Source organism: Eschrichtius robustus, chromosome 7 (genome assembly GCF_028021215.1).
Source record: "Eschrichtius robustus isolate mEscRob2 chromosome 7, mEscRob2.pri, whole genome shotgun sequence".
In the NCBI taxonomy this organism is placed as follows: domain Eukaryota; kingdom Metazoa; phylum Chordata; class Mammalia; order Artiodactyla; family Eschrichtiidae; genus Eschrichtius; species Eschrichtius robustus.
This window is the reverse complement of record NC_090830.1, coordinates 97,353,242-97,380,262: the sequence shown is the minus strand read 5'-3', so window position 1 is coordinate 97,380,262 and position 27,021 is coordinate 97,353,242. Positions and strand designations below refer to the sequence as shown.

Below are 27,021 nucleotides of genomic sequence, written 5' to 3'. Positions count from 1 at the left end.
TCATCATTCAATCAACAGATATTTATACAGCACCTGTTGGGCTCCTTGTAAACTAGTTACAAAATCATAGAGAGAGAACTATAACCTGAAGACCAATGACTTTTGCCATAATGGTACCCGGGAATAACAAGAAAAACAGTTATTTCAGATTTAAGTTTTAGGAGAGACTAGAGTGAAGAGAAAGGAATATTTTTCCTTGACTAACTGAAGAATTTAGGGCGCCAAATTGATTCTTTCTGAAAGTATGATAGCTTATTCAAAACATAAATTCTCTAAGTTTATAGTAAAAAATCTGCTTCAAATATGGTCTTTATTTTCCTCTACTGTATGTTTAGAAAGCAGTTAACTTATGTGTGTAGAACTGACTTTCGAAATGCTTATTACCGGATTCTAAAGTATGTTTTCTTCTTCATTTCTCTTGGGCAAATCTTGAGGCTGATTGGTTAGATAAAATGTTAAATATCTCATATGAAAGAAATGGTGAATTCAGGAATTGAGCAAATATGTTTGACTTCTATTTCTGATTTAAATAAGTTGAATAATTTTATTGCATTTTTCAAGTTGTAGCCAATATCAATATAAACATCAAAACAGAATTCAATATAGAAACATGGTTAAACTTGATTGAAGCTAAAACTAGATACATAACTCATTTTCAAAAATGAAACTGATGAAATGACACTCATAAAAATGCTAGTAATAATAATCATTTAATAAAACCTTATTATTCATAAAAATATTAAGATACTGGATAAAAAAATCTGAAGATGTACCCATGCTCATAACTGTAATAATCTTGTCCATATTCCTGGCCAGGATCAATTCCAGACTCCATGGATAACTCCTATTATTCAAAAAGAGAAATCACATTTGAAAATAAATTCTTATCACATTTCAGCTTAATGTCAGATTTCCAGACCTAGTATTCGATGACTCAAAACACTGCTGTCAAAATAACTTTAATTACAAATGTTAGTTAAACATATTCAAATATATATATATATATATATATATATATATATATATATATATTTGGCTGTAACTCTTTTACACAAAATTAAGTTATGCTATTAGAACTGAGGAGGGGGAAAGTAAATTTTGTCTAATGGTAAAGCTGTTAAAGATAACGGATAAGCATATCATTTGTTCTTAGATAATTTTAAAAACTATCAATAGACAGTTAATATTTCAATCTATTTAACACATTACTAATACACTCTAGCCTTGAAGAAAATTATAACATTATCTTCAGCACTGTTTCATCATCCTGATAACAATTTTCTAGTATCTAGAGCTCTTCCATTCATCAAATGCTATTCTTATGAAAGGATCTGAAAATAATCATTTATACATTAATAAAAAATGTGCTAATGTGTGATATATCCCAAGGATATTTACACTTTAAAACATACTGCTAATTCTGAATTTAATTTTTTTTTTTAAAGAAATTTGTCAGACAATAGGCCCTTTCGAGGTTTCCAGTTCTAAATTCCAGACAATATTGATTTTTGTCACTCTACACGTATGGAAAGCTATTTTTCCTGAGACATACATATAGAACTAGTTTTAAATAACTATTAAATTCAATTTCACTGTATTTCCCTCTTTAACTCTATTTTAACATTTAAATAAGTTGAACTGCCAAGGTTTAACCAAATTAATTTGCAATGAAGTAAGAAAAGGGAAGAAGGAAAACGTATAGGTATACACAGGAAAACGAGTGGATACTTATTTCTAAGATCATCTACTATTCGTAAGAACTAATTTTGTTGATCCAGATATAGTATGAGTCAGGAAAAAAAGTCCTCTGGGGACACTAATATATCATTTAAAAAGTGTGGAAATTCACAGCCTGCATGATGGAAATGGACAATAGCCTTCACTTGTGCTTTGTTTGGCAAATATCATTTTAAAAAAGTGATTAGTTGCCCAAATGCTAATCAGAAAATGCTGTTAAAGATCTGAGTTTTGATTTCTCTCAAAAAATAAAAAGATGGCAACACTGGGCTCATATTTTTATACTTCATGAATTTAGTTGGTGGTACTACTCCTTAAAGCGATCTTGTTTTCTCCTGGTTACTGCTGTATTCTCAACCACATTATTTTTTACATCTACACCCCCAGTCACAATCGGATGCCCCATCTGCTCTTTTTTTTTTTTTTTTTTTTTACATTGAATAAACTCTGTTCATTTACATCACTTCCCTAGATTTTTATAAGTTTGCAATTCCTCTACTAAATGTACTCTCTGATGAATTTGCGGTTACAAATACTTTGTGAATTAATTAATTGCAAAGGAATCCAGTTTTGATGTTAAAAAGGATTCAGTTTACCCACAAGATTAACTAAAAGTAAATAGATAGATAGATAGATAGATAGATAGATAGATAGATAGATAGATAGATATAGATAGATCAGCAATACCATGTTGTGTCAGGGACATGGAGCTCTCATATACTTCTGGAGGGATTATAAATTAGCAAAACCATTTGGGAAATGTTTGGGAATAATACCAAAGTCAAATATATGCATCTCTTTTCACAGAAATTCAATTTAGTTCAGTCTATGTGCCCAACATATATATGTAAAATTGTTCACCAAGATACATCATCTCTAACAGCCTAAAAGTGAAACTGATGCAAAAGTCCATGAGATAAGCACACTACTACATCACACAGCAGAGATGAATCTCCCCAACAGAATGATGAGCAAAGGAAGTCAGGTACAAAATGAAACATGATTCTACATTATTCTATTTATATAAACTTCAAAAACAGACAAACCAATCTAGGTGTTAGAAACCAGGTAAAAAGTTTTCAATTAGCAGTAATCACACTTTGGAAAAACCTCATTGGCTACAATATTGCTGCTACTGAGCAATAAACGGCTCTCTTTAGAAGGAACTCATGCCATTTGTGATGACAACATGAAATAAACCTTGAGGACATTATGCTAAGTGAAACAAGCCAGACAGAGAGATACAAATACTGTATGGTATTACTTATATGTGGAATCTGAAAATAAAAAAACAAATTAAAAGCCAAACTCATAGAAACAGAGTAGAAAAGTGGTTGCTGAGTGCAGGAAGTAGGGAGAGGTTAGTGAAAGTGTCCAAATTTTCAGCTATAAGGTGAACAAGGTCTGAGCGTCTAATATAAAACATGGTGACTACAGTTGGTAACACTGTACTGTATGACTGAAATTTGCTAAAAGGGTACAACTTAAATATTCTCACCAAAAAAATAAAAATTAAAAAAAAGATAAATATGTGAGGATGGATGTGTTAGTCTTTTCACAGTGTATACATATGTCAAATCACCACAATGGACACTTGAAATATCTTACAATTTAATTTGTCACTTATACCTCGATAAAGCTGAAATTAAATATATGTATTAAATACTTATCTTGGGAAAAAAGAAGCTAGGTGAGTGGTAGGGAAAGGAGAAATAATATCTGAGTGTTAACATGGAGGGGCTTCTGGAGAGCTAGTAGGGCATGAGCACGCTGTAAAAATTCATTTTGCTGCACTATATGATTTTATGTCTGCAGTTTTATTTCCAATAAAAATGTTTATTGTAGGAAAAGGTTTATTGTAGGAAGCCAATTCAGACCAATAAGAAATTGGGACAAAGTTAAAGTCTAAATTTGACTTATTCAAATTAGATACTTAAAAAAATACACATTTCATATTGGTAGGCTTAGACTTTTGAGGCATCCAAAACCCAACATAATTATACTGGTTTAAATGAAGCAAATAGGTCTCAGAAGTAAGACTTAACTACTTGACCAATGCATGTTTTATCTAATACATAGGGAGACTGAGCAAAGACTGCCAAATGATTTTGAAGTTGAAACCTAAATGTCCATCAATGGAAGAATGTATAAAGAAAATGTGGTACATAACGGAGTATTATTCAGCCTTAAAAAAAAAAGAAAAAAGAAAAAACTCTTGCCATATGCTACCACATGGATGAACCTTGAGAACACTGTGCTAAGTGAAATAAGCCCGTCACAGAAGGGCAAATGCTGCGTGACTTCACTTACATGTGTTATCTAAAATAGTCAATCTCAGAGAAGCAGAAAGTAAAATGATGGTTGCCAGGGGATGGGGAGAGGGGGAAGTGTGGAGTTGCTATGTAACAGGTCTAAAGTTTCAATTAAGCAAGATGAAAAAGTTTAGAGATTGCTGTGCAGCATTCTGCTTATAGCTAACAATACTGTATTGCGAACTTAAAAATTTAAGAAGAAAGATCTCAAGTTATGTGTTCTTACAACAATTAAAAAAAAACCAAAGGTTTTGAAGTTGAATTCTAATAACTTTTAGCAATAATGAAAAATATTTATGGAAACATAATGCGACTGAGTGGATTTCAGATTTTAAAATAATCAATTTTCTTTACAGACACGTACTTTTTCTTTTTCTCTGAACAGTAAATGAAACTCAGCTCTTGCTAGCTACAATATATATCTGGCATCAAATGACTTTAAAAAATACAATAGAAGGATAGAGCAACTGGGGAAGAACCCAGGAAACTCAATCATAGATTTAAGCTATCACTCTATAGTCTGTAGGGAGAGATAGGAGCTAGTAGAAGGGAATACTCTGAAGGGTCGGTCTTGGATACTTCTACCACCCAGAAAAAAAGACAATGGAGGAAGGACTTGGTGACCATGAAGCTCCTTAAGTCAGCCTGAAAACACAGTGGAATAGTGGCCTTTTTTGCTGTTCCACACAGTCCCTGTTGCCATCCACTTAGCAGGTAAATCCTAGAGTTTAGAAAATCATGCTAAGTAGCTTACTAAAAGGTGCTTTTATGGGCAGATCAAATGCTTAATGTTATTTTAAAAATTCATTTTTGCTGACCACACACACATAGAATTAACCTAGTATCTTATTGACCAAAGTATAAAAGTTTATACTGATGCAAACAAAACAAGAAAAATAACTACCATTTACTGAATTTCTTCCCAGTATGTCCCAGTTGCTGAGCTAGGAGCTTATATATTAAATATTACTGCCAACATTCTATAAAAGATGAAATTGATGCTTAGGAGGATACATAGCTTGACTAAGGCCTTGCATCCAGTAACTGGCATTTGGATTTTAACTCTGAGTTATCAGATTCAACAGTTTATGGAGAAGTCTCCATGGAAATTTTTGATAAAATGTATAAAAGTTGAATATTCCTGTCACTCAACCTCTCAATTTTGGGGAGTAAATTCTAACCACAAAATGCCTGTCTTTAGCAAAGTTAAGATTCTGTTGTTGAGAAATAGGAATAAAGGAATAATTTTTTTAAGTGGAGCTTATAAAATACTAAATTTTCCAAAGTACGGAGATATTTAAAATTAACTTTAATATATATGCTTTTTATTTAGGAAGTATATACGAATAATAAATAAATAAATAAAAATGATATGCATTTATTATATAACTCCAAATATCTTTTTTCTTTTTGCAGAAGAAAATGTCATAGGCATCTTAAAACAGACGTGTGCCCAAAGGCAGTATTTTGAATCACATTTCAATGATTAAAGTCTGTTTATCACAACCCAATTTCTACCTTTGTGATTTCAGCACAGATGTCAGCGTTCTTTCTTCAGACTTTGCCTAACCTAAATCTGATCTCAAGAACAGTTCTGATGAATCTAGATTCACTAAGCTAACTGACAGATCAGGTTCATGACTCGCTTCATTTAATGATTGCTTGTTTTTAATAGGAACAAAGGTCTTATTTATCTAATTCCCAGAGAATGAAGCTAAAAATTTGGAATTTCAGTCACCAGAAAACAGCAGAGAGGTGACTTGCTTGCTTATTTATTTGCTTAGTTGTTTTAATTTAAAAACACCTCTTCTCTTCCTTGTAAAATTATGCCATACTGGCAGCCACCCACTCTGTCCACATGTTAGATGGGCCTCGAAGTCACATTGTCAAGACTCAGTGAAGGTTGAAAAGAAAAAAAATTGATACCTCTGGTTTAAGGAGAGAAGGCCTCAGCAGTTGTTGTTGCTGCCAAAGGAAAGTAAAACAGAAAAAGGTTTAGAAAATAATTCAGGTGGAAAAAGTAGATTATCATTGAAAAGAGAGAAAAAAAGGCCACAGCTTAAAACTGGTTACCTTGGGTTATGATTTATTATTCATGTGATAGCTACTAACAGCATTAAATAATATTTTGACTATTAATGTTAGACCATAATTAATTAATGCGCTTTAATTTCATCGTTGTTTTAATTAACATCAAAGCTAATAACCTTAATAAATAAAAATCTATAAATGATATTTTGGTTTAAGCTTCATAGTACAAAGAGTCATTTATGGTTCTGAAGCACTTTAAGTATCACACAATTCTTTTTAGCAAAATTTAACCTTGTTTTAAATTGCCCCTCTTTTTTTCTCCCCAGTCATATTATATATAATCAGGTTCATGAGGAAGAAGGGTAGGGCACACAAAATAATGATATGGTTGTAATATATTCATCATTATATTTAAGACATGCTCCCCATTTTTCTTTTTACCAAAATGTGGATTGCTTGAACTCAAGCATTAAGCACGTTTTCAGAAATTCTTTTGTGATTAAAGAAATTGTCCTTCCTCAGTTTTTGCAGAGGTCATTTCCCACTGCCCCCCATTTCACCCACATTTTTCAAAAAACACAGTCTCTATTGATCTGTTTCATGATAATTTGTACTTTAACCAGATGAAAACAAGATACACAATTCAAATTTTGGCTTCTCAACTTTTGAGGGGAATAGTTATACAACATAAATCTTGAAGTAAGCATTGGGAAAGCGGGCAGAGAAGTTCAGGGAGGTAATCCTACCAATGAACCAACTGTTTGAAATGGCCAATAGAACAACTATTTGACTGAAGGGATAGATTTTCCATGATACAGATGTTAATGAGTTAGTGCAGTTAAGGTATTCACTTAAAGGGGTAGGAAGTTGAAGTTAGAGATATTCTGATTCAATCTGTTAGCCGTTATAATTATTCCTGAAAATCAGTTTTTCTTAAATGCATTCATTTTGATTTACAGAAAACCTAGGTCGTATGAATTCTAAACTGTTAGCCAATTAGGTCATATGCTTATTTCATTCTCTTAACTGAAGAGCTGTATGCCAAACCATACTAACTTCTCAGTGATTCATTGATAGCACCACTTACAGTATTATTCACCAAATACCATTGGCCAGAATGCCCAGTATCTTCTCTGTAGACTGAGAGTCAAATTAACACAAAGAAAAGCCACAGCTTTCTAATAGTCTGACTTGTTTTTAACTCTTCAAAAGCTCAAGCTCAAACATGGTAGGAATGAGCCTTGGACTGATTAAAAAAAAAAAAAGTATCTAAATTAGAAACAGTTTCTAGATTAGATTTATAGCCTTAGAAAAATAAATTTGGGGGAATGTCACAATATTGAGAGATGATAATTCAGGAAAAAATAAATTTATCTTTGAAAAGTTCGGCAGTTGATCTTTGTTCACCCATTGAATAATAGACATAAAACCCCAAAACAAAGAAGCAACAAATATACAAGAAAATAAATAGCAAAGCATACTTATAAGTTTTGTTAAAATAAATGAAAATACCCTCATTTTGAAAGAATGTAAATCAGTCCTGCCTATAACATAAATATTGTCCTAATAAGCTTATAATGTAACATAACACCATAAAGCCCTTACCTCTGATGTATAACCTCTCCTGCAAGGCAGAAATGAAGAAATCAGTATTAAACATCTTGGATTTTTCAGATTAAATAGAATTATAGATAAGGGTAATTTAAGAAAATCAGAGAAAAACTGAGAAGGTAAATTTTTCTAAAATGTTGTCTCAGTGAGAAATATATTTTGTGGCAGTATCAAGACAGGAGAATCAAGGTTTCATGCCTGCATTATTAAAAATAATTATCACTCCAGACCCTCATTCCATATGAACACCAGACCATTCACAATCTATTTTATCTCAATGGTGTATAATAACATACTTTGACTCTGTTATGATCAGTTGTATTAAAAATATTTTACATCATGTCTGTCCTAAATAAGTCTTGATACATGTAAGATACTCATTTGGGGAAAAGATATGCTTCATACATGAAAAACATATTGGTACAGGACAAAAAAAAATGTCTCCATGACTAGAACATATTCTTCCAAATGTTTGTAAGACTTTTTTGTGTCAAATTATTCTAAAAATAATAAATGCAAAATATTGACTAGCCTTTAAAGGTCAATTACATTATTAAACATGAAGTAAAAGAGTTTTTAGAGATATAATAGCCAAACATTCAATATTACCTAAAGATTATAAAGTTAAATGGACAAGTAAGTGAAACAGTTGACTGTACTTGAGAGGGAAAAAAGCATGGAATCTTTTCAATGTTGAATGTCATTAATTATGAAGATTTTTCATTTATTATTCATTAAACACTTGACCTAAAATATAAAACTGGTGCTGTTGACTATGCTATATGAAATTAATAAACAATTGCAATGAAGATTTACTATGAAGACTTTCTAAAGTTCAGCAAAACAATCTGTAGAAAGTTTATTTAAAATATTTCAAGGACTTTAAAAAATAAGTCTGCTTATTTGAATGCATCTTAAGTGGTTAAGGCATTGTTGATTGAAATTGTTGGTAATAATGGTAATATAGTGCTTATACGCATATATTGCTATCAGCAATTTATTACAATAGTCCTCCCTTATCTGTGGTATCTCTATCTGCTACCTGCAGTCAACCATGGTCCAAAAACATTAAATGGAAAGTTCTGGAAATAAAAAGTTTGTAAGTTTTAAATTGCACTCCAATCTGAGTAGCATTATGAAACCTCACACCGTCCTTCTCTGTCCCTCCCAGGATATGAGTAGGCCCTTTTTCCAGTATATCCATGCTGTATACACTACCCACCCATTAGTATAGGACAGAAAAGTATATACAGGGTTTGGTACTATCCGAGGTTTCAGGCATCCACTGGGGGTGTTGCAGTGTGCTTATATTATATGGTTCTGCCAATAGGGGAATGATAATCCTAAAGCATTTAGAAGTTTAGACATTTTCAGCTTTTACTCAATTTGTATCTTTTAGAGATATGTAGAGTTGAGAGCTCATATTTAGGTTTTAATAATGACTACTGAGTCACATATGTAATGTAAAATATCCAATAAAACCTATATTTTATTTTCTAGGATATTTAAATTGCTTCTTTTCATTAGCAATATTTTCCATAACGTAGGAACTAAAATAGCAATAGATGAACTATACTTTTTGTTGAACTATACTTTTTGAACCTTTTTGATGCCTTTTATTCAGTTATTTGTATTGTTTGTCTTAGCTCAAAGGCAAAAAGTAACTCAGAAAAGGTAAACAACAGAATCAATATGTGTAGTTATCTGTCTGCTTTCAATTAACATGACTTCCTACTGATCCTTATAAAACCATTCATATGATATTGATGCATCTTGTTATGTAGTTTATATCCAATGTGTATTAATTTTTCATTTTACACCATTTGTTTGTATTACTGTTTACTTTTAACAATAAGGATAATGTATGGTAACCTGTTTATGTCTTTTAATAAGGTACCTAATAATTTCTTGTGCACTAACTGGATCATAATAAATGCAGAATGAAAAAAGGGCATTCTGTTTTTAGAGGTTGGTTGTCAGGTTATGGGGGCTTAAGAGCTGTGGAGAGAAATAATATTTTGGCTTGTATACTCAAAGAATATTTTTAGGTCTCATGTAGAAGATGTTCCAATTGACTTTTATGATGAAGGGAATCTCTAAATATAATGTGTCAGTAAAACACTAGGTTAAATATAAAACATGGCAATGGACGTTTCATTTGAAAAGTGTAAGATGCAAGAGGGAGGGGGTATGGGGATATAGGTATACGTATAGTTGATTCACTTTGTTATAAAGCAGAAACTAACACACCATTGTAAAGCAATTATACTCCAATAAAGATGTTTAAAAAAAAAAAAGAAAAAAGAGTTCCCAGTCAAAAAAAGATACTCATAAAATTTTTAAATTATAAAAATGTTATAAAAAAGGACAAAGTAACAATTTAATAAGGCTATACATACCTACATAAAATTGTTATTTGGATTTCTTATATTTCTTTGGTAATTATTTAGAGATTTCATTATCAAAGAATTCTAAGGAATGATCAAGACATTTCTTTCACATTTCCAAGAGGTTGATACAAAATAGCATAAACACACACACACACGCACACTTGCACATTAAAGGCTTACACAGTTGTCAATAATACCTTGTCAGAGTCCGCCAAATAGCACAAGTTCTCATGCATATGACCAGCTGCCAACAAAAACTCCAACTGAAGTTTTTCAGTGAAAGAGAGAAAAAATTCATGTTCAAGAACCCCAGGAAAAAAAATTACTCTTGATTTGGATGAAAAGAATCTGAAGTAGAGGAACTAATGAAAATAATTAACTCTACATTTTTTATGTGATATTGTTAATTGGGGATGCCAGATCAAATTCTTGAAGAAATGTCACATAATATGAGTCAAACAAAACCAATGAAATGATGCATTCATTGTAGGGCTCTGAATCTGTATTAATATACTCACAATGGCAATTATCAAGCAAGACTTTCCCTATATTTTGGAATTGTGTTTTTCTCTGTGCAGACTTGTATCTTCTAAAATATTAAAGCTGAAGAGTATAATAAACAATTACACTTGTATTCAAAGTGGGGATTTCCAGTAAACAAAATTTATTCCATGTGTGAGATGGAAAAAACAAAGTAATTACTTGATGGTCCAGTGTAGCTTTCATTAGGACAGAAAGATGGTACTTAGCTTAGCTGATGCCTTTAAGAATTTAACAAGTTTAGCTCTAAGATGTAAGAACAACTACAACTACCGAAATTTCTACCTAGAGTATAATTTTTTATTTTCTTTGCCTAAACCAAAGAGGAAAGACATATATAAAACTGGTGACAGTTCACCAGATATATTCCACTTGATTTCTCTTTGAAATTTTTATATTTCATTTACATGCTATAGGCTAAATTTGGATGATTTATCCATAGCAATTAAAAGCAACTAGGAATAAAACTGATAATGCATTTTTCTAAATTTTAATACATAAGCACGTTTTATACTATTGATAAACTTAATGGATATAATTTTCAACAATGAAATAATAACTGAATTCACACTAGATAAAACTTTGTAGGCATTTACTTAACCGTCTTTTGCTGAAACAGATGAGAATTTATTTATTAAACTGGAGATAAATATTATTTTTGAAGGAGAATCTTACGATAAAATTATAATTAAGGAGATGATATAATAATGTGAACAAGCAAAACTAAAGAGCACTTTAAACATTTGTGGGAACAATGAAATGTCTTACAGAAGTCAGCAACTCAAGATTTATTTCCATTATAAAGAAGGGAAGAGAAAGCACAATGAGAAATAAATAGAATAAGACAGCAATTGAAAAAAGTAAAAGATTTATCAAATGTATAAGCATACTAGGAAGATAAAAGCAAGCCAGAGTAAAGGGTGTTCTTATAAGAAAACAGATGTCTACATCTTATAGCACCTGAGATTTATTTTGGAATACCATAATGTCTGTCATCTCCTACATTTCTAGATACATAACATTTTACTTTGGTAGTATTTCTTCTTACCAAATACATAGGCTTCAAGGAAATAACAGAACATATGATATCATTTTTTAGCTTACTTGTAACAGTCTGCTGTTTTCCTGGAACACTCATATACAACTATGATCAAAAAGTAAATGTAAAACTTAACATGATAAACAAACATTGGTTTAAGTTGGATATCTAACTTTCATGCCCATATATGCCCATTGAAAAATAGATTGAAATTACTTACTTTTTAAATAAATGTAGACAAATACTACTACTTCGTAGTTAAGAAAATTAAGGTAAATCTATAATATGAGTTAGTAATGGTGAGATTAATAATCTTTTAAATTAAAAATGAGGAAAAACCAGCATTGCATTGAGTTTCAAGTAAAAGAATGGAATCTTCTTTAATGTTCAAATTTGCCTCCACTTGAAGCTTATGGTCAACAAAAGAGTTGTCCATTTAAAACCAGAAAAGCAACGTTACAGTGAAGTAGACTGACTGTGAGTTTGTTTTTCAATTCCCTCAACAATATTGTGCAAATTCTCCTGGTTTTGTTCAGATGTCATTTCCATATTTGTTGTCTCTGAAGGGCAACTCATTTGAAGTTTTAAGAGGTGTGCTTGTGGATTATTTTTTTCTATTTGACTGTACATGTTAGCTACTGACTTTTCAAGTTCTGCTAAGTTTTTTATATGCTTGAGGATGCCTTTTGGTTCCCTTTGAGGATTTGCATTACACACTGTTGTTGATGTTGACAGCTGTATCACAGTGGACTTCATTTCCTTGGCTGGTGTCACATTGACAGTGTGTTTAGTAGCTGGTGTAAACACACACTTCGTGGATGGAACTGAAGTCGAAGGAGGCAGTGAAGAAGGAAGAGAAGGAGATGGTGGAGGAAGAGAGGAAAGCGAAAGTGGAGGAGAAGTAGAGGAAGGAGGAGGGGGACCAGATAGTGGAAGAAGTGGAGGAGGAGGAAGAATAGAAGGAGGGGAAGGAGGAAGACTGGAAAGAGCAAAAGGAGTAAGGATAAGAGGCGCAGGAGGAGGAGGAGGAGAAGGAGGAGGAGGAGGAGGAGGAGGAGGAGGAGGAGGAGGAGAGATTTTTAGTGGATGGGGAAGGTTTTCGAAAATGTCCCTTTTGGTTTCAAAAGTCATCATACAAGCGGATGCCTCTCTGCTAAGGAGTGCAGAACTTAAAATGCAAGGCATTGACGGAGAAAGTTCCAAGGAACAGTCAGCAGGAGAAACAACAACATTAGGTTCTGATTTGAGTTCCACAGGTCTTGAAACGGTTGGCAAAGTGGAGAACGAGGAGTGAGACCAAGGAGAGGAAAGTGAAGAGTCTGAAGACAGAGATTGCAACTGTTCTGTTCCTTGTATAATCAGTGATTCACTAAGCCTTATTTCCTCTTTTTCTGTTACATTTGTGCCTTCAGCTGTAAGCAAGGGTCTATTGTTACCTCTTTTGTTTGGATTGGTTCCAGTACTTTCATTTTCAGCTTCCTGCCTGTTGCCTTGCCTTTGCTTTAGAGCTATGGTTTCTGACCTATTGGGAAGTTCCCACATTGGTCTCCTAGGTAAGCAGATTGGCCGATTCCACATCCTCTGAATCTTTTCTCTTGGGCCCCTCAGAAACTCATTCTTGGCTTGCATTTTGGGTAAAAATGGCTCTACAAAATCTGTTCTTAGTAAAAAGTCCGAATTTGTTGGCCTTTGATCTGTATATTCCTTGTAAATGGTACTGTGGGTATTTAAGTCGTCGTCATCAGACATCAGTGTGAATTCTCTTGCAGACTTGGGCCAGCTGTTCTTAACAGATCCATCTACATGAGTCTGCTTGTGAGCCTCAACAGTATTGGAAGAAAAGTGCTGATGTTTCCTGTCTTCTGAGACTGATTTATTTTCCCTGCTTTGTTGGAAATGGTAGAGAAGGAAAAGACTTGAAAGAAAAGAAGATAATGAAATGTAAGGAAACAGGTTGTGACATAGCTTTTATGAGAAAGATGTTTTTATGGTTCTCATTACTACTTCAAAATATAAAAGGCCAAATAACACTAATCTACTGAAGCAAGCCATTACTTTGATGTTTCTGTTCTCAAAAAGGCAGGGCAGGAAAAGCTAGAGAGCTGTGAGCAGCATGAGAAATTTTCATTTTTTAAAAAATGTGTCAATCTGCACACTGATTTTTTTTTTTTCTTTTTTTAGTTTCCATGTGAAGCTTCCATGACCACACATAACAGTTCTCTCGTGTATAAATCCCTGCTCTCCAAATTGCAGACCAGCATGTTGGCTAGTGGTTTCATACCCTTTGCCTTGTTTAAGGATGCTCAGAGCTGACTGTTTTGAGGAAAGGATCCTTAGCTGTATCTGATTCAGTACCTGTCCATTATCTCTCATTTTAGTAATTCTGCCCTGGAGCTAAAAGTACTCTCCTATTTGAGATAAAGCTTGCAAGAGGATACAGAAAGAGCCCCTCAATTTTATGCTTAATAGTTTAAAAACACTATAAATATTACAAATAAGAAGAAGGGCTTCTGGTGTTTCTTTTGAACATGATATGGATCAAATTTTAGTCAAGACTCACTTTAATGAAAAGATATACTAATATAACATAGTTTTGATATCACTGAAAGATTTGCTCAGACATGGTCACTGAGTCATAGTGGCTGTGTGTCAGAGATAAAATTGGATAAGTCAAAGGGCACAAGTAAGTGTCTCTAATGAAAGCATTGGGACCCTCTCCCCAGAAAGACTGGGGACTTGTGGTTTTAAACAGTCTGTCATTAGACTTTGCTCTCAAGCTCAGAGTAACAGATTTATTTTCGTTATTTAATATTTACCAACATAGTAGAAATGAAATAAAAGGGAAATTTTTTGAAAAAAAATTAAAAGCCACATTGACACAAAGCCACATCCTAATAAAAATCAGGATGAGAGGTGAGACAATAAAATGATACATAAAGCCAAAGTTATTATTGTGGCATTTGGCAAAAATACAAACTGGAAGAGAGAATTCTTACAGGTGGTCAGGACCTCCTGAATAATTCAAAAGTGGAGACAACTTGGATTAAATAAACAGCAATCACTTTTAAAACCTTAAAAAGTAGTTTTTAAAAATCAGGGTTGACATTATATAGCAGTTGTTTCTGTGTAGATCTGTTCTTGGTTTTCTTTTTCTTGGAAAGAACTGTCTATACAATGATACCACATCATTTTTGATGGAAAGATATCCATAAATATTTTAAACAAATTAAAAAATAAGGAGAATTTTGAAACTCCTTTTGCTAGGCACAGGCACTATCAGTGGGAACACTTGTTTAAACTCATGCAATTTCAAGATATCAAGAGGGAATGAGGTATAGAAGATAACTTTCTTTTTAAAAGTAAATGTACAGTAAAAGATGAAGATTACTGTATATAGTCTAAAACAGCAGTTAATCTATTCTATTGCATCTTTTTTTTCTAATACCCTTGTATTAGAATGATATTATTTACTTACTTATGCCTATGTATCCACAGGTGAGAAAGAGAAAACATGTGATAGAAAAAAAGAAGTTTTAACTATAGTTAAATTGAGATGATCATGAAAATATTAACAGGAACTTGCTTTAAACACTTAATATTCATATCCAAAAAAGAAAATGCATGTATCTTATATTTTCTTTGTATTTATTCATATGAATAATTTTAATAATGCTTTAGATAAAATCATACGGAATTTATTTTGTCTTATCACATAAAATTACACCTAGCTATCTATCTCCTATACATAGGTAAAATTCACCTCTATTAAATGTGGATGACTTCAACTCTAAAACAGAAATTTTAAATGAGATTCTAAGAATTGCTTCTATGTCCTAAGTGAAGAGTTACTCCATATTGATTTATAAAGAAGACATAAGTATTGTTTGGAAGGAATATAGAAGTACTATGATGACTCTTACAGAGTAATTGTTGAATCTACATGAAGTTATTAATTATTTTGTGAAGGCTTTTTTGTTTTTTCAAAATGACTTGATTTTTTAAAGAAAATAGTTGATAATAATTCATTTCGAGATAGCTTATTTTCTAGTAATTTATGCTTAGAATCCTTGAAAAAGTTTTTGAATAGATAATTTAAACATTTGTCAGATAATTAAATGTGTAGAGCTTGACACTTCAATAAATACATATTAGAATTGCAAAATCCTCTACTATCTACCACAATTTTCCAAATAAAAATAATCCCTAAGTGTTGCTATTTGAAAATTATCACCATCAAATATATGATTCCAGATGATGTCATAGTATACATATAATAATATATATCCCTCACTAATTTCAAATAAAACACATTCTACTTTCCACATAAATCTTTTTTTAGTTCAAACATGTTTTGCTAAATGTGGTTAACACAATCAAAGAGAATCAAATCTTATTGGCTCAATTCCTACATTCACCAGTAATTCAAAAAGAGACCATCATTTTCAACTTATAAAAAAATGAAAAATATATTTAAAGCATGAATCCTGTATTATATTATTACTCTAGAAGTAGCATGCCAGGCGTTAAGTTCTTTTAAATTCAATTTTAGCATTAAAATATATATTAAAATCAGTTTTAACATTTTAAAAACTATTTTCAATATAACCTTGTATAATAGTATTAATACAGCTATAATATGATATATATGTTTAAAAACAGTTTTCCCATTAAAAGGTACATTTCATAATTTTTGAGGCTTGCTTTATTCCTACTAGTAAATACTACAAATGTAACACAGTAGAATGTGTCTTAGTCCCTCAATTCCACCAAATTCCAGTTAATAAAATTTTCCTGGATTTAATTTAATCATATTCAAAATTGTATAATATCCTTGGTTGTTCTGCATTTCATGTTGATAGTTACTTTTGAAATTTTTAAAAATATAGACAAGTTAAACATCTCCAAAAGAAATAAGGGCTTGAGGGTAGCATCATTATAGAAACTATAAAGCTATGAAGTCTTTTAGCAATAATTTAAAAGACTTTTTCAAAAATGATGATTTAATATTGCTTAGAGATTCCAAATAGTGCAAGAGAAATATTAAGTTATATACGAGAGTATATACAAGAGTTATAAATATTAAGTTATATATAACAAGACAGCAGTCTCATTAGAGAGGAATATAATGAAAAGAATATTCCTAAGTGGTTAGATATTTAATATTAATTCTTTATTTTCATTCAGATTTTAATTATTCTATTTTATAACATCTTAAAGTAGTATCTTAGAAAAGTCTATTATTTTAGACCACAGAATTGTTTTTTTCTTACCAAATAGGAGTTGGCTTTTGATACCAAATCAGGAATTACTATTTTATGATTGTGCTTTATTTTCCTCATTTTTTATGAGAAAATATATCTTCAGAATTAATTTTTAATTTGGGGGAAAATGCCTGATTCTGAAGGTTTAGAAATTAAATATGATACTCAAGGTGTTCATCTGCAAATGTCTCCTCAAATTGAATACTTCTTTACTGTTACTCAGTTTTTTTTAATGATCTTTTGTTTGTTTTTTGGTTATTACTTTTCAATTTAACTTTTCTTAGGTTCTCATCTTAACAATTTTCTGTTTAAAATAATGTAATAAAGCAGGCCGTAAAAGGTATTTCCACATCAAGTTGAAATTAAATACTCACCACACAGCATCCATCAAAACCCACTTCTAAAAGCCCCTGAAAGGTCTACTTACATCGTGCTGTCCCCCAGTTCTTCATAGAGATGCGCCCCCGGAGGCGGCGGGGGTGGCGGGGGCATGGCCACTGGTGCAGGGGCAGGCACTGCGGGTTTCGCTGCAGGTAGGGCAGATTGGATTCGGGCTGTCTTGGTGCACTCAGCTTGGCGTCTTTGGTAAAGTAAGGAGGTTTTGTAAAACTCATTTTAGAAAAGATACACTTATCAATAGGCTACCTTTCAATAATAAAGTCCAGTTATCAGGGGAACTCAAACATTTTTACAGAAATATTTGAGCTTATTAACTGATAAAATTACAAAAGCATCCCCACAGAGTATCTTTTATGTATAACCCCTTCTCCTTAGTTCTTTAAAATATTTACGCCTTGAAAAACGGGTAGAATTCAGTAGAAAAATTTGCAAATTAAGTTAAATGATAATATTAAAGGGAGAAGGCAAAATATTTATAAAAAATATGATTGATAATTGGTAGTTGTTTAATGGATCTCTTTCATAATGTGAGGCATATAGAAGATACATAATTTTCCTTTATTATTAGTCTTCCATCTATTTAAAGAAAAGTTATTTAAAAATGATTTAAAACATTTTTGACATTAGTTTACAGGGGCTGTGTAGGTGTACACATTTAGGAGGGAGATTTGGTTAGCTTTTATTTCCTTTGAATTCCTAGGAATGCCTGTGATTCTTGCATTGGAGGTAAGCTGTTCTTTTTTCACTTTCTTGGATCCTGATTGTTAATTCTTGCCTCAAAATCAAGATCCCAAAGGGTGGAGGCTATAAGGGCAAACTGTCTTTTTCACATTTCTTCCACTTGTATCCAATTGTCTAAAACTAGCTCAATCCTATATACACAAAACCACAAGGGAATTTGAACTAAAAAGCAGTTCAAATACAAAAAACAAATACAAAATAGACAAATATTGCATGGTTCAGGGCAGGCTGCCTACTTTATCAGCGTTATCTCTTTTTTTTTCTTTTTATATCACATAAAACCATATGCAAAATATTGGTAATTATACTTACACTTTAAACCTGTTTGGGAAAGCAATGAATAAAAAAAAAAAAAGAGAAAGCTACATGAGAAATACTGCATAATATTTTAACATTTGATTTAATCTAAATTATGAATAATTTATGGATTAAACTCATAATGACACAGACTTAATGACATAGTAGGGGAACTAGTATTTCAATTCAGAAAGTGAAAATGGTGACCACTGTCACAGTCCTACAAGCTGTTAAAACATTCATTGCAGGAAAACAAAGAAATTAACTAAATGGAATAAAAAAAGCTGGATTAAAACATGCATATGTGAATTTCAACTCTGATAGAGAAATGGAATATTAAAGATGATCTGATCTTTATAGTTAGCTTTTTGGTTTACTACACTTGAACAATATTAAAAGAATGGAGTCAGGCAGCAAGCCCTGATTATACTCTTGGCCTCACTTTGAAGCTGAAGCTAGAATCGGAAGGTGCCACTCCTGGGTAATGAATTTATGACACTTTTTTTCACATTTGCCTCCTAGTTGTCCATGCATAGCAAATTTCAAAGACACATCTTAGTATTAAAGAATAACCATTCTAATCTATTTATAAGCAGAATACGAAGGTACAAAAGTTAGGTTTTAAAATATTAGAATTTTACTTTGAAACATGTTTACTTCTGTTAATCTATAAAAAAGAGTTACCAAAATTCATTCATAGAGTGTCAGGCTGATTACGGCACTAAAAAGATTAAATAATGCATCTTTACAATGTTTAAATATTAAGCATCTTAATTTTTTGTTAAAATTCAGACCATTTAGCATAACATCCAGGGTGCTTCAGTTTTGATCACTGCATTGTGTGCCAAATATAAGAAGTTTTCTCACTGATTTTAACGCTAGCAGGATATAATAAAGCTCCTTTGAGAAACATTTGAATGAAAAAGAAAAACTGTAATATAGACTAAATTTAACATGAAAATTAATATTGGATTGATAGCTTAATCTAAAAATTTGTCCGTTATTAGTTTGTGCATAGGCTTTAGATTTGGCATATCAACTGATTTATTAACACACGTTGAACTCCAGTATATCAACCTAAATGTTATATTTGCAACTACACATTGCTTTTGTGAAGGAAGATATTCCTATAGTATCTTCATGCAGAGGGTACTTTTTAACTTTCAGGTTGGAATTACCTTACCTTATTTAATTCAATAGAAAATTCTCAGTGTTAGACAGCAAAGATAACAGTTTAAGAATATATAAGGACTTTTTCAGTCCTTTCCCTGTAAGTATTTTAAATGGTGAGTAAGCTGTTCTACCATTATTTCTTACTGTTTGTTATGTCAAGTAATTTATATGGCTTATGATTCCTGTCTATTATTTACTTTCATTTTGTGGCACCTTCAGGGCTACATCTCTTCTTAACCTATTCCACAGTTTTTTCACCAATCATCATCAATAGGGATATACTTAAAGTATAGCCCTGTATCACAAAGGGTCCCCATTTCTAGTGTCAAATAAAGAATAGCTCGCTAGACTATTTTAAATATAGATGTTTAAATTAGGAAAAATTTACTTGACTACTTTGAAGAGCCTAAACAAGAAAAATATAGATATTTTAAATGGATATATTTGCCTGTAGGAACCAGAGAAATGTTAAGGCCTCTACAGCCAAAATATACTGTTAGATGTTATAATATAGGCTTTAGCAAGGCTAGCCAGGAAAGAAGAAACCATATGGAAAATTATATATTGTGTGCTATGATTTTTAAATGATTTTTTCAAACATTGTAATCATCTGCATAGAGGTAAATTTAACAATATGGATAAAAACCTAGCATGACAATGTATTTAGGTTACAGACCTTCCTTTGGAACTGGGTTATTTCTCTATGACATTCCACTGCCTTTGCCCCAGGATACCTCGTACCTTTTCTCCCAAGGCTCTTAACCTGATGAAGAGCATAAACAAAGCTACAGGAGGTAACCTAATATTCCTAGCAGATAAGAATATTTTAGGAGCACAGGAACACTGAGAAATCTGTGACAAATGTTTTGACAGTTTGTATTGTTTTCCCTTAAAGGAAGGTCATTTGGTACAAGAAAAATACAGCACTCCCAAAATGGCTGCAGCATTAATATCTTACAGCTACAAAGCCATTTTACCAGAGAGAGTTTTTCGATAATGCCTTCTTGAGGAACTATCCATGTTCAGCATGTATGAATACTTACTGTCTGTAGCTGACCAAAACCACCAAGATGGCAGGAATACAGCAGAGGATGATGATGAAGGCCAGAGCCAGCAAGGCCCCTTCTGTGTAGCCTAGACTTTCTCCTCGCTTCTTAATGCTGGTTACTGCCTCTGGAGTCCGGATCTCCAGAATGCGTCCTCCTTCCCCATAATACGGCTGGAAGTCTTTATTGATATCGAGGAGTTTGCCATCTAAAAATCTTTATTGTTAAACAGTAAAAGCAAAGATGTTAACAGAGAAAGGCTTTTTTTTTTAAACAAAATATTTTTTGTGATATCTTTTAATATTTTCTTTAATTATAACATAAGCTAAGTCAGAAGTCTTATTATGAATAAGAAAAGCATATATAAAAAGCAAGAGCAATAAAGAGTAACGCCTCTATATTCACATATCAAAGATACTAATAGGGGCTTCCCTGGTGGCGCAGTGGTTGAGAGTCTGCCTGCCAATGCAGGGGACACGGGTTCGAGCCCTGGTCTGGGAAGATCCCGCGTGCCGCGGGGCAGCTGGGCCCGTGAGCCACAACTACTGAGCCTGCGCACCTGGAGCCTGTGCTCCGCCAACAAGAGAGGCCGCGATAGTGAGAGGCCCGCGCACCGCGATGAAGAGTGGCCCCCGCTCGCCGCAACTGGAGAGAGCCCTGGCACAGAAACGAAGACCCAACATAGCAATCACTCAATCAATCAATAAATATATCTTTAAAAAAAAAAAAAAAAAAAAAAAAGATACTAATAACAATGACCCTTACTTAATACACTTACAGACTGGGGGAAAATAATTACCAATGTCACTGAAATTTATATCACTATGTTGAGATTATTTAGTTTAAGTTATTCAGGTGGGATAAAATATAATATTCTAAATTATATAGTATAGTTTAAAAATATATTCCTGCATTATATATCCTTCGGTTCTCAAAGTAATCCTGTAAAACAGAACCTTAATACTGACTTCCTGCAGACCACAAAGCTACACAGTTAGGGAAACAAATCTGAGATACCAACGCAAGCCTTCATAGTGTATATTTGTGTTTCAACACACCACCTTAAATGCTGACACTCTCAAATCTCAAACCAAAATATTTTTATGGGCTAAGAGTGAACAAATTAAAAAGTTTTTTTCTTCCTGGAAAGAGAAAACTAAATAAATGATGCAGGTAGTAAATCAGTGTAGTCAGGATGACAGGAATTGGTGGTCAATTTAATCTAGTAGTTCTTGCAAACCCTTTCTCTAAATAATGCAATTCCAACTATGAGCATTGTGTTGGGGAGGAGAATTAAAGAATAACTGTTAATTCTATTAGACTGAACAATTTTTTTACAGATTTTACGCTGTAATTAGCAGGCAATTTTTTTTTTCAAAATTCCCCAGGAACACTTAAATGATCCTTTACAAATCCTATAATATTGAAGCAACAATTATGTTCTTAAAACCACAAAGCCACAATATGTCTTAGGTATTTTTTAAAAATTTTTAAGACTTTTATTTATAAAGGTGAAATGTCTTGCTATAGAAAATTGAAAAACACAAAATAGTTCAAAAGGCAAAATTACTCATGCCCACAATGCAAAGATTACTACTGCTAATATTTTGGTGTACTCAAGTCTATAATCTTTTTTTTTTTTTTTGCTATTAATAAACATTTTTATATACTTGTAATTACACAGCATACACAAAGTGAAAATATTTTAGAAATACATGTCTTAATATAAAATACCATACTTACGCTGAAGATGTGGAAAATACAAAGAAATGTGAAAGAAAAGATTTAAATGGCCCAAAATTTCACCATCAAATGGTAACCGAAGAATGCTGTGCTTGTGCATTTTACAGGCTATTTCATCCCTTTGAATACTTTTTATTCTAATTTTCCAAGTGATCATGCTGACTTTAAATCTAGTTAAACACACTGTTCATAGTTTCCATAGAGAAAAAATAAAGATATGCTTGATATCAGATATGAATTCCACTGGATAGTTTATTAATCTTCCAATTTAGGAAACCTAATGGCTCAAAAAACTCTATTTTAGTTTTAAAGCTACACAGTTTTTCATTCAAGTTTTCATGCTATAACTTAAGCTAGTAAGGATGCTTTTCTTGGTTTTTTTTTTACAAATATGCTTTTGTAGATGAAAATGCACTTTTTATATCAATTTTTCTAGGCCATTTTCAGATACATTAAGAAGTACAATAAAGTTTTATCCATTGTTCTAAGTACTAGATTGGAAAAGAATTGTAAAACACTTTGTTTGAATTGTTTATCAGATAAAGTAAGAAATTCCAAATGAAGTACAGTTAAGAGTTATGTCGCAAGAACTGTATCATTAGAAACTGGTAAGGATCAAAAGCAGAGGAAGATCATTAATCGCAGGGAAAAATTATTCCTATCATGTGGATCCACGGATCACAATTCTATTGGATTCCTACTGGATTCTATTTGATATCCAAACCACCTAAAGGAAGATTTATTAGTCTTTTTACACTACAATAACTCCATTATTTAGATCTTCATTTTGGTTTATTTCTCAATTTCGGTAATCGTAAGTAATTGTTTACTAGAAGAGTTGATAGCTTTTGAATCCATAACTGATGTAGAATATCTTTCTTTTTTGCTGTATATATGCGAAACAACTTGCCTAGGCCAAGATTCTTGAGTCATAACATTTTCCTTAAAATATTGTGGATTTGATCCCATTGACTTTTGGCATTTCATCATGCAGATGGGATGTATAAGGCTTATCTAATTTTTGCTCCTTTACGATTAAGTCATTTTTATTTTTGTTTCAATAGTTTTAAAACATACTCAGGTACTTTTTGAGAACATATGACAACATTTTCATTGATTTCACCTGTAATGTAATGAAACATTTTAATTACATTTTTACCTCAGAGATACATGCAATTATCAGGTTGTATCTTCATTGTCCTCTAAATATATTCTGACTTCTTTTATGATTTTATTTTCTTTTCTGTAATATGCTGTGAGCTTCTTATGTTTATACTTCATTTTGCCAATTCATTTTTCAGATGCTTTTTCATTCTAGGCAAGGTTGAATCCAGATGGTCAATGGATTTTAAGAGAATTTCTCCTTAAGATCGAAAAATTAGCCCCAAGAAACTTCAGGCTTTTGTTTTATACTTTTTCTGATTTCAGGACTAAGAGCTCTACTGTCTCCTAACATCCATGTAAATCCTTGAAGATGAAATCTAATTGACCTTCTCGTGAATGTGCACTAACCCACACCTACTCAATTTGAGCAGAGGAAAGGCATACTCCAAATGGCCTGAGGGGAAAGCACTTCATCAAAGCCCACCACCAGGGACTTCCCTGGCGGTCCAGTGGTTAAGACGCTGCACTTCCACTGCAGGGGCCACGGGTTCGATCCCTGCTCGGGGAACGAAGATCCTACAGGCCACATGGCTAAAATCAAAACAAAACAAAAAAAAGCCCACCACCATGTTGGAGAAGGGCAATCCTCACTATTCTTTTGTGGAGCATTTTTTACCAGAAGCAGGTAAGGATTCAGGGCATGCAAAACACATACACCATTTGTCTTATATGGTCTTGTTTTCTACAGAAAATATTAAACTAATTTCCAGTGGTTTCTGTAAGAGAATTATTTCCAGAGATACAGTCTACCTCTGAGTCATCAGGGTGTTATTTCTTTTATTTTGTTTTACAGTATTTATTTTATTACTGATCCCATTTTTCACCTTTCTTATTTAGAAAGGAGATAAAGCTGTCAGATTCAATATCAATAAAGAAATGTGATTTTCTCTTTATTCTCATCCATAGTCTACTTAGCTGCTGGTTAAAATGCTTTTCAAGTCTAAGGGTGAGGTGAACAGACCCCTTCCTAGTGTTTAGCCAACATTAATTAATTACTGCTCTGTTTTCCTGAGATGAGGTAAATTCCTAAGCCAATTCCATGTCTTCTGATTCACCCAACTGATGGAGCACAAGCAAACAGGTATCCCTGGCTCCATTCACTTGAACACAACTTTCAAATTACAATGTATAACTACAGACCACTCTGCATTTTACCTTGAGGATTTCAATGTTGCAATGTACATATGGATATAGAAATAAAGGGGAGGGTGAGCAGGAGAATGTATTCTGTACTTCACAAAAGCACACACCTAGGGGATTCCCTGGTGGCGCAGTGGTTGAGAATCTGCCTGCCAATGCAGGGGACACGGGTTCGAGCCCTGGTCTGGGAAGATCCCACGTGCCACGGAGCAGCTGGGCGTGTGAACCACAATTACTGAGCCTGCGCGTCTGGAGCCTGTGCTCCGCAGCAAGAGAGGCCACAATAGTGAGAGGCCTGTGCACCGTGATGAACAGTGGCCCCCGCTTGCCACAATTAGAGAAAGCCCTTGCACAGAAATGAAGACCCAACACAACCATAAATAAATAAATAAATAAATAAATAAATAAAAATAATAAAAAAAGAAAAGCACACACCTAAACAGTGGAGGGGCAACTGCCTATTTCCTTTGTCAGTAAATAATGTGGGTCTCTGAAATAAATAGGTTTACAGAACGGGCAATGGTTAACATATCTGCCCACATCCATTCCACTTGGATAAGGTTGTTCCCTTAATAAAAGAAATCAAGGGTGGACCACTATTTCCTCTATACAGTTCCACAATTATTTTAACTAGATTCTAACATTTAGTTTTCTAATTACTTGAATTTTCAGTATTTTGAATTTTTTTTCTGTACTTAGGAAGTTGAAAGAAGTTTTATCAGAGGTTGGTAGTTAGATTCATTTTAAAGTATTTTTTTTTAACATTGTACTTTTAAATGCAGTTTCTAAAATATACCAGCTTTCTCTACCTTCTTCTTTATCTCTCATTTACTATCTGGACAGACTAATTTTAAGCAGACTGGACTATTAAGTGTACAAGCTAAAATTGTATTTGCTTATTTCTAAATTTAATTAAGTTTTGCTTTAAAATAGTATGGTCTGTTTCTGCTCAGAAGGCAGAAAGCCGCAAGAGAATGTGGCACCCACCCTAATGATGGGAAAGTCATATAACATTAAAATCATAAATTTTTTTGCAAGCATAAAACCAAATTCCAAAGGGTGACAATTTCCTCCAACAGTGGGATGAGACCATGTATTGTTTCACCTTTCTCAGAACAAGCTAAAAGTAGGTACCATAAATTCAAATAAAACAAACCAGCTAAATTTTTAATAAATGCTTAAAAGCTAAGTGTGTATCAGCATGTAAGGTTAGATAGAATAAGTGACCCACAAACACAAGTGGGGGTTTGCACTCACTTGCAAACTCTTTTCCATGGCCCACCATAAGATAGACTGGGTACAGGGCAGGAGACCAGAGAAATCCTCTTCATAGTGCAGGGATATAGGAAGTAATCAGCTAAGGCTGGGGTGCTCTGCAATTTTCTGGACCTGTATCTCACATAAAGCAAGAGCCATATAGAGAGAGAGGGAGGAAGTACTACCATCCCTAAGGCTCAAGTAAAGGTCCACTGCTTCTGGAGAAGAGCTATGAGCAAAATCCACCCCATCTGGGGGAGGAGAAGGAGCTCTCTTGGGCCTAAGACCCTGCAAAGTAGAGGTCTACTACTGGTTGGGGAGGGGCAGGGAACTCTCTTACACCCAAGAACCTCCACAAATATGAAGTAGAGTATGGATGCCATGGGAAGGCGTGGAAGAAAAGCTGAGAAAGCCCCACCCCAAATCCTAGGCACACCAGCTAGACAAGGAAAACAGAATGCCCCAACCTCTCATTGTCCCATTCCCACCTTTAGAGTAGAACCAAGCAACAAGCAAGAGCTGTTTACTACATTGGGAGAGTTAAGAGAATGGAGAGAAACCCTTTCTGTGTCACAGGCATTCAGGGACTGCTGAAAGATAAAGAAAGCAATAGACCAGACACAGAGGTAACCCAGATATTGGAACCGTCACATAGGGACTTTGATACAACTCTGATTAATATTTTACAGAATCTAGTAGTAAGGCAGAAAACATGTCTGAAATGATGGAGAAACTCAGTAAAGTGGTAGAAACTGTAAGAACCAAATGGAAATGCAAGAATTTTAAAAAAAGATATGAAGATGAAGAATTCCTTCAATGAGCTTATCACTAGGCTAACATAGATGAGTCAGTGAACCTGAAAACAGGGCAGCAGAAATTATTCAAACTAAAACACAAAGAGGGAGGGACCTTCAACATGGCGGAGGAGTAAGACGTGGAGATCACCTTCCTCCCCACAAATACATCAAAAATATATCTACATGTGGAACAACTCCTACAGAACACCTACTGAACGTTGGCAGAAGACCTCAGACTTCCCAAAAGGCAAGAAAATCCCCAGGTACCTGGGTAGGGCAAAAGAAAAACAGAGACAAAAGAATAGGTATGGGACCTGCACCTCTGGGAGGGAGCTGTGAAGGA

The 27,021-nt window shown here is 33.2% G+C and overlaps 1 protein-coding gene and 1 pseudogene across 1 annotated transcript in view; both read right to left on the bottom strand.

The window, feature by feature from the left end:
• Positions 1 to 27,021, bottom strand: part of PCDH15 (protocadherin related 15) — a 1,145,650-nt gene that overhangs the window by 2,070 nt on the left and 1,116,559 nt on the right. The window contains exons 33-36 of the mRNA XM_068548948.1: positions 20,575 to 20,793; positions 18,374 to 18,382; positions 17,349 to 17,501; positions 15,136 to 15,141 (exon numbers count right to left, since the gene is read on the bottom strand). Coding sequence (XP_068405049.1) covers positions 15,136 to 15,141; positions 17,349 to 17,501; positions 18,374 to 18,382; positions 20,575 to 20,793 — 387 coding nt within the window. The remainder of the gene's footprint in view (positions 1 to 15,135; positions 15,142 to 17,348; positions 17,502 to 18,373; positions 18,383 to 20,574; positions 20,794 to 27,021) is intronic.
• On the bottom strand, positions 2,753 to 2,881 carry LOC137767893 (U4 spliceosomal RNA; annotated as a pseudogene).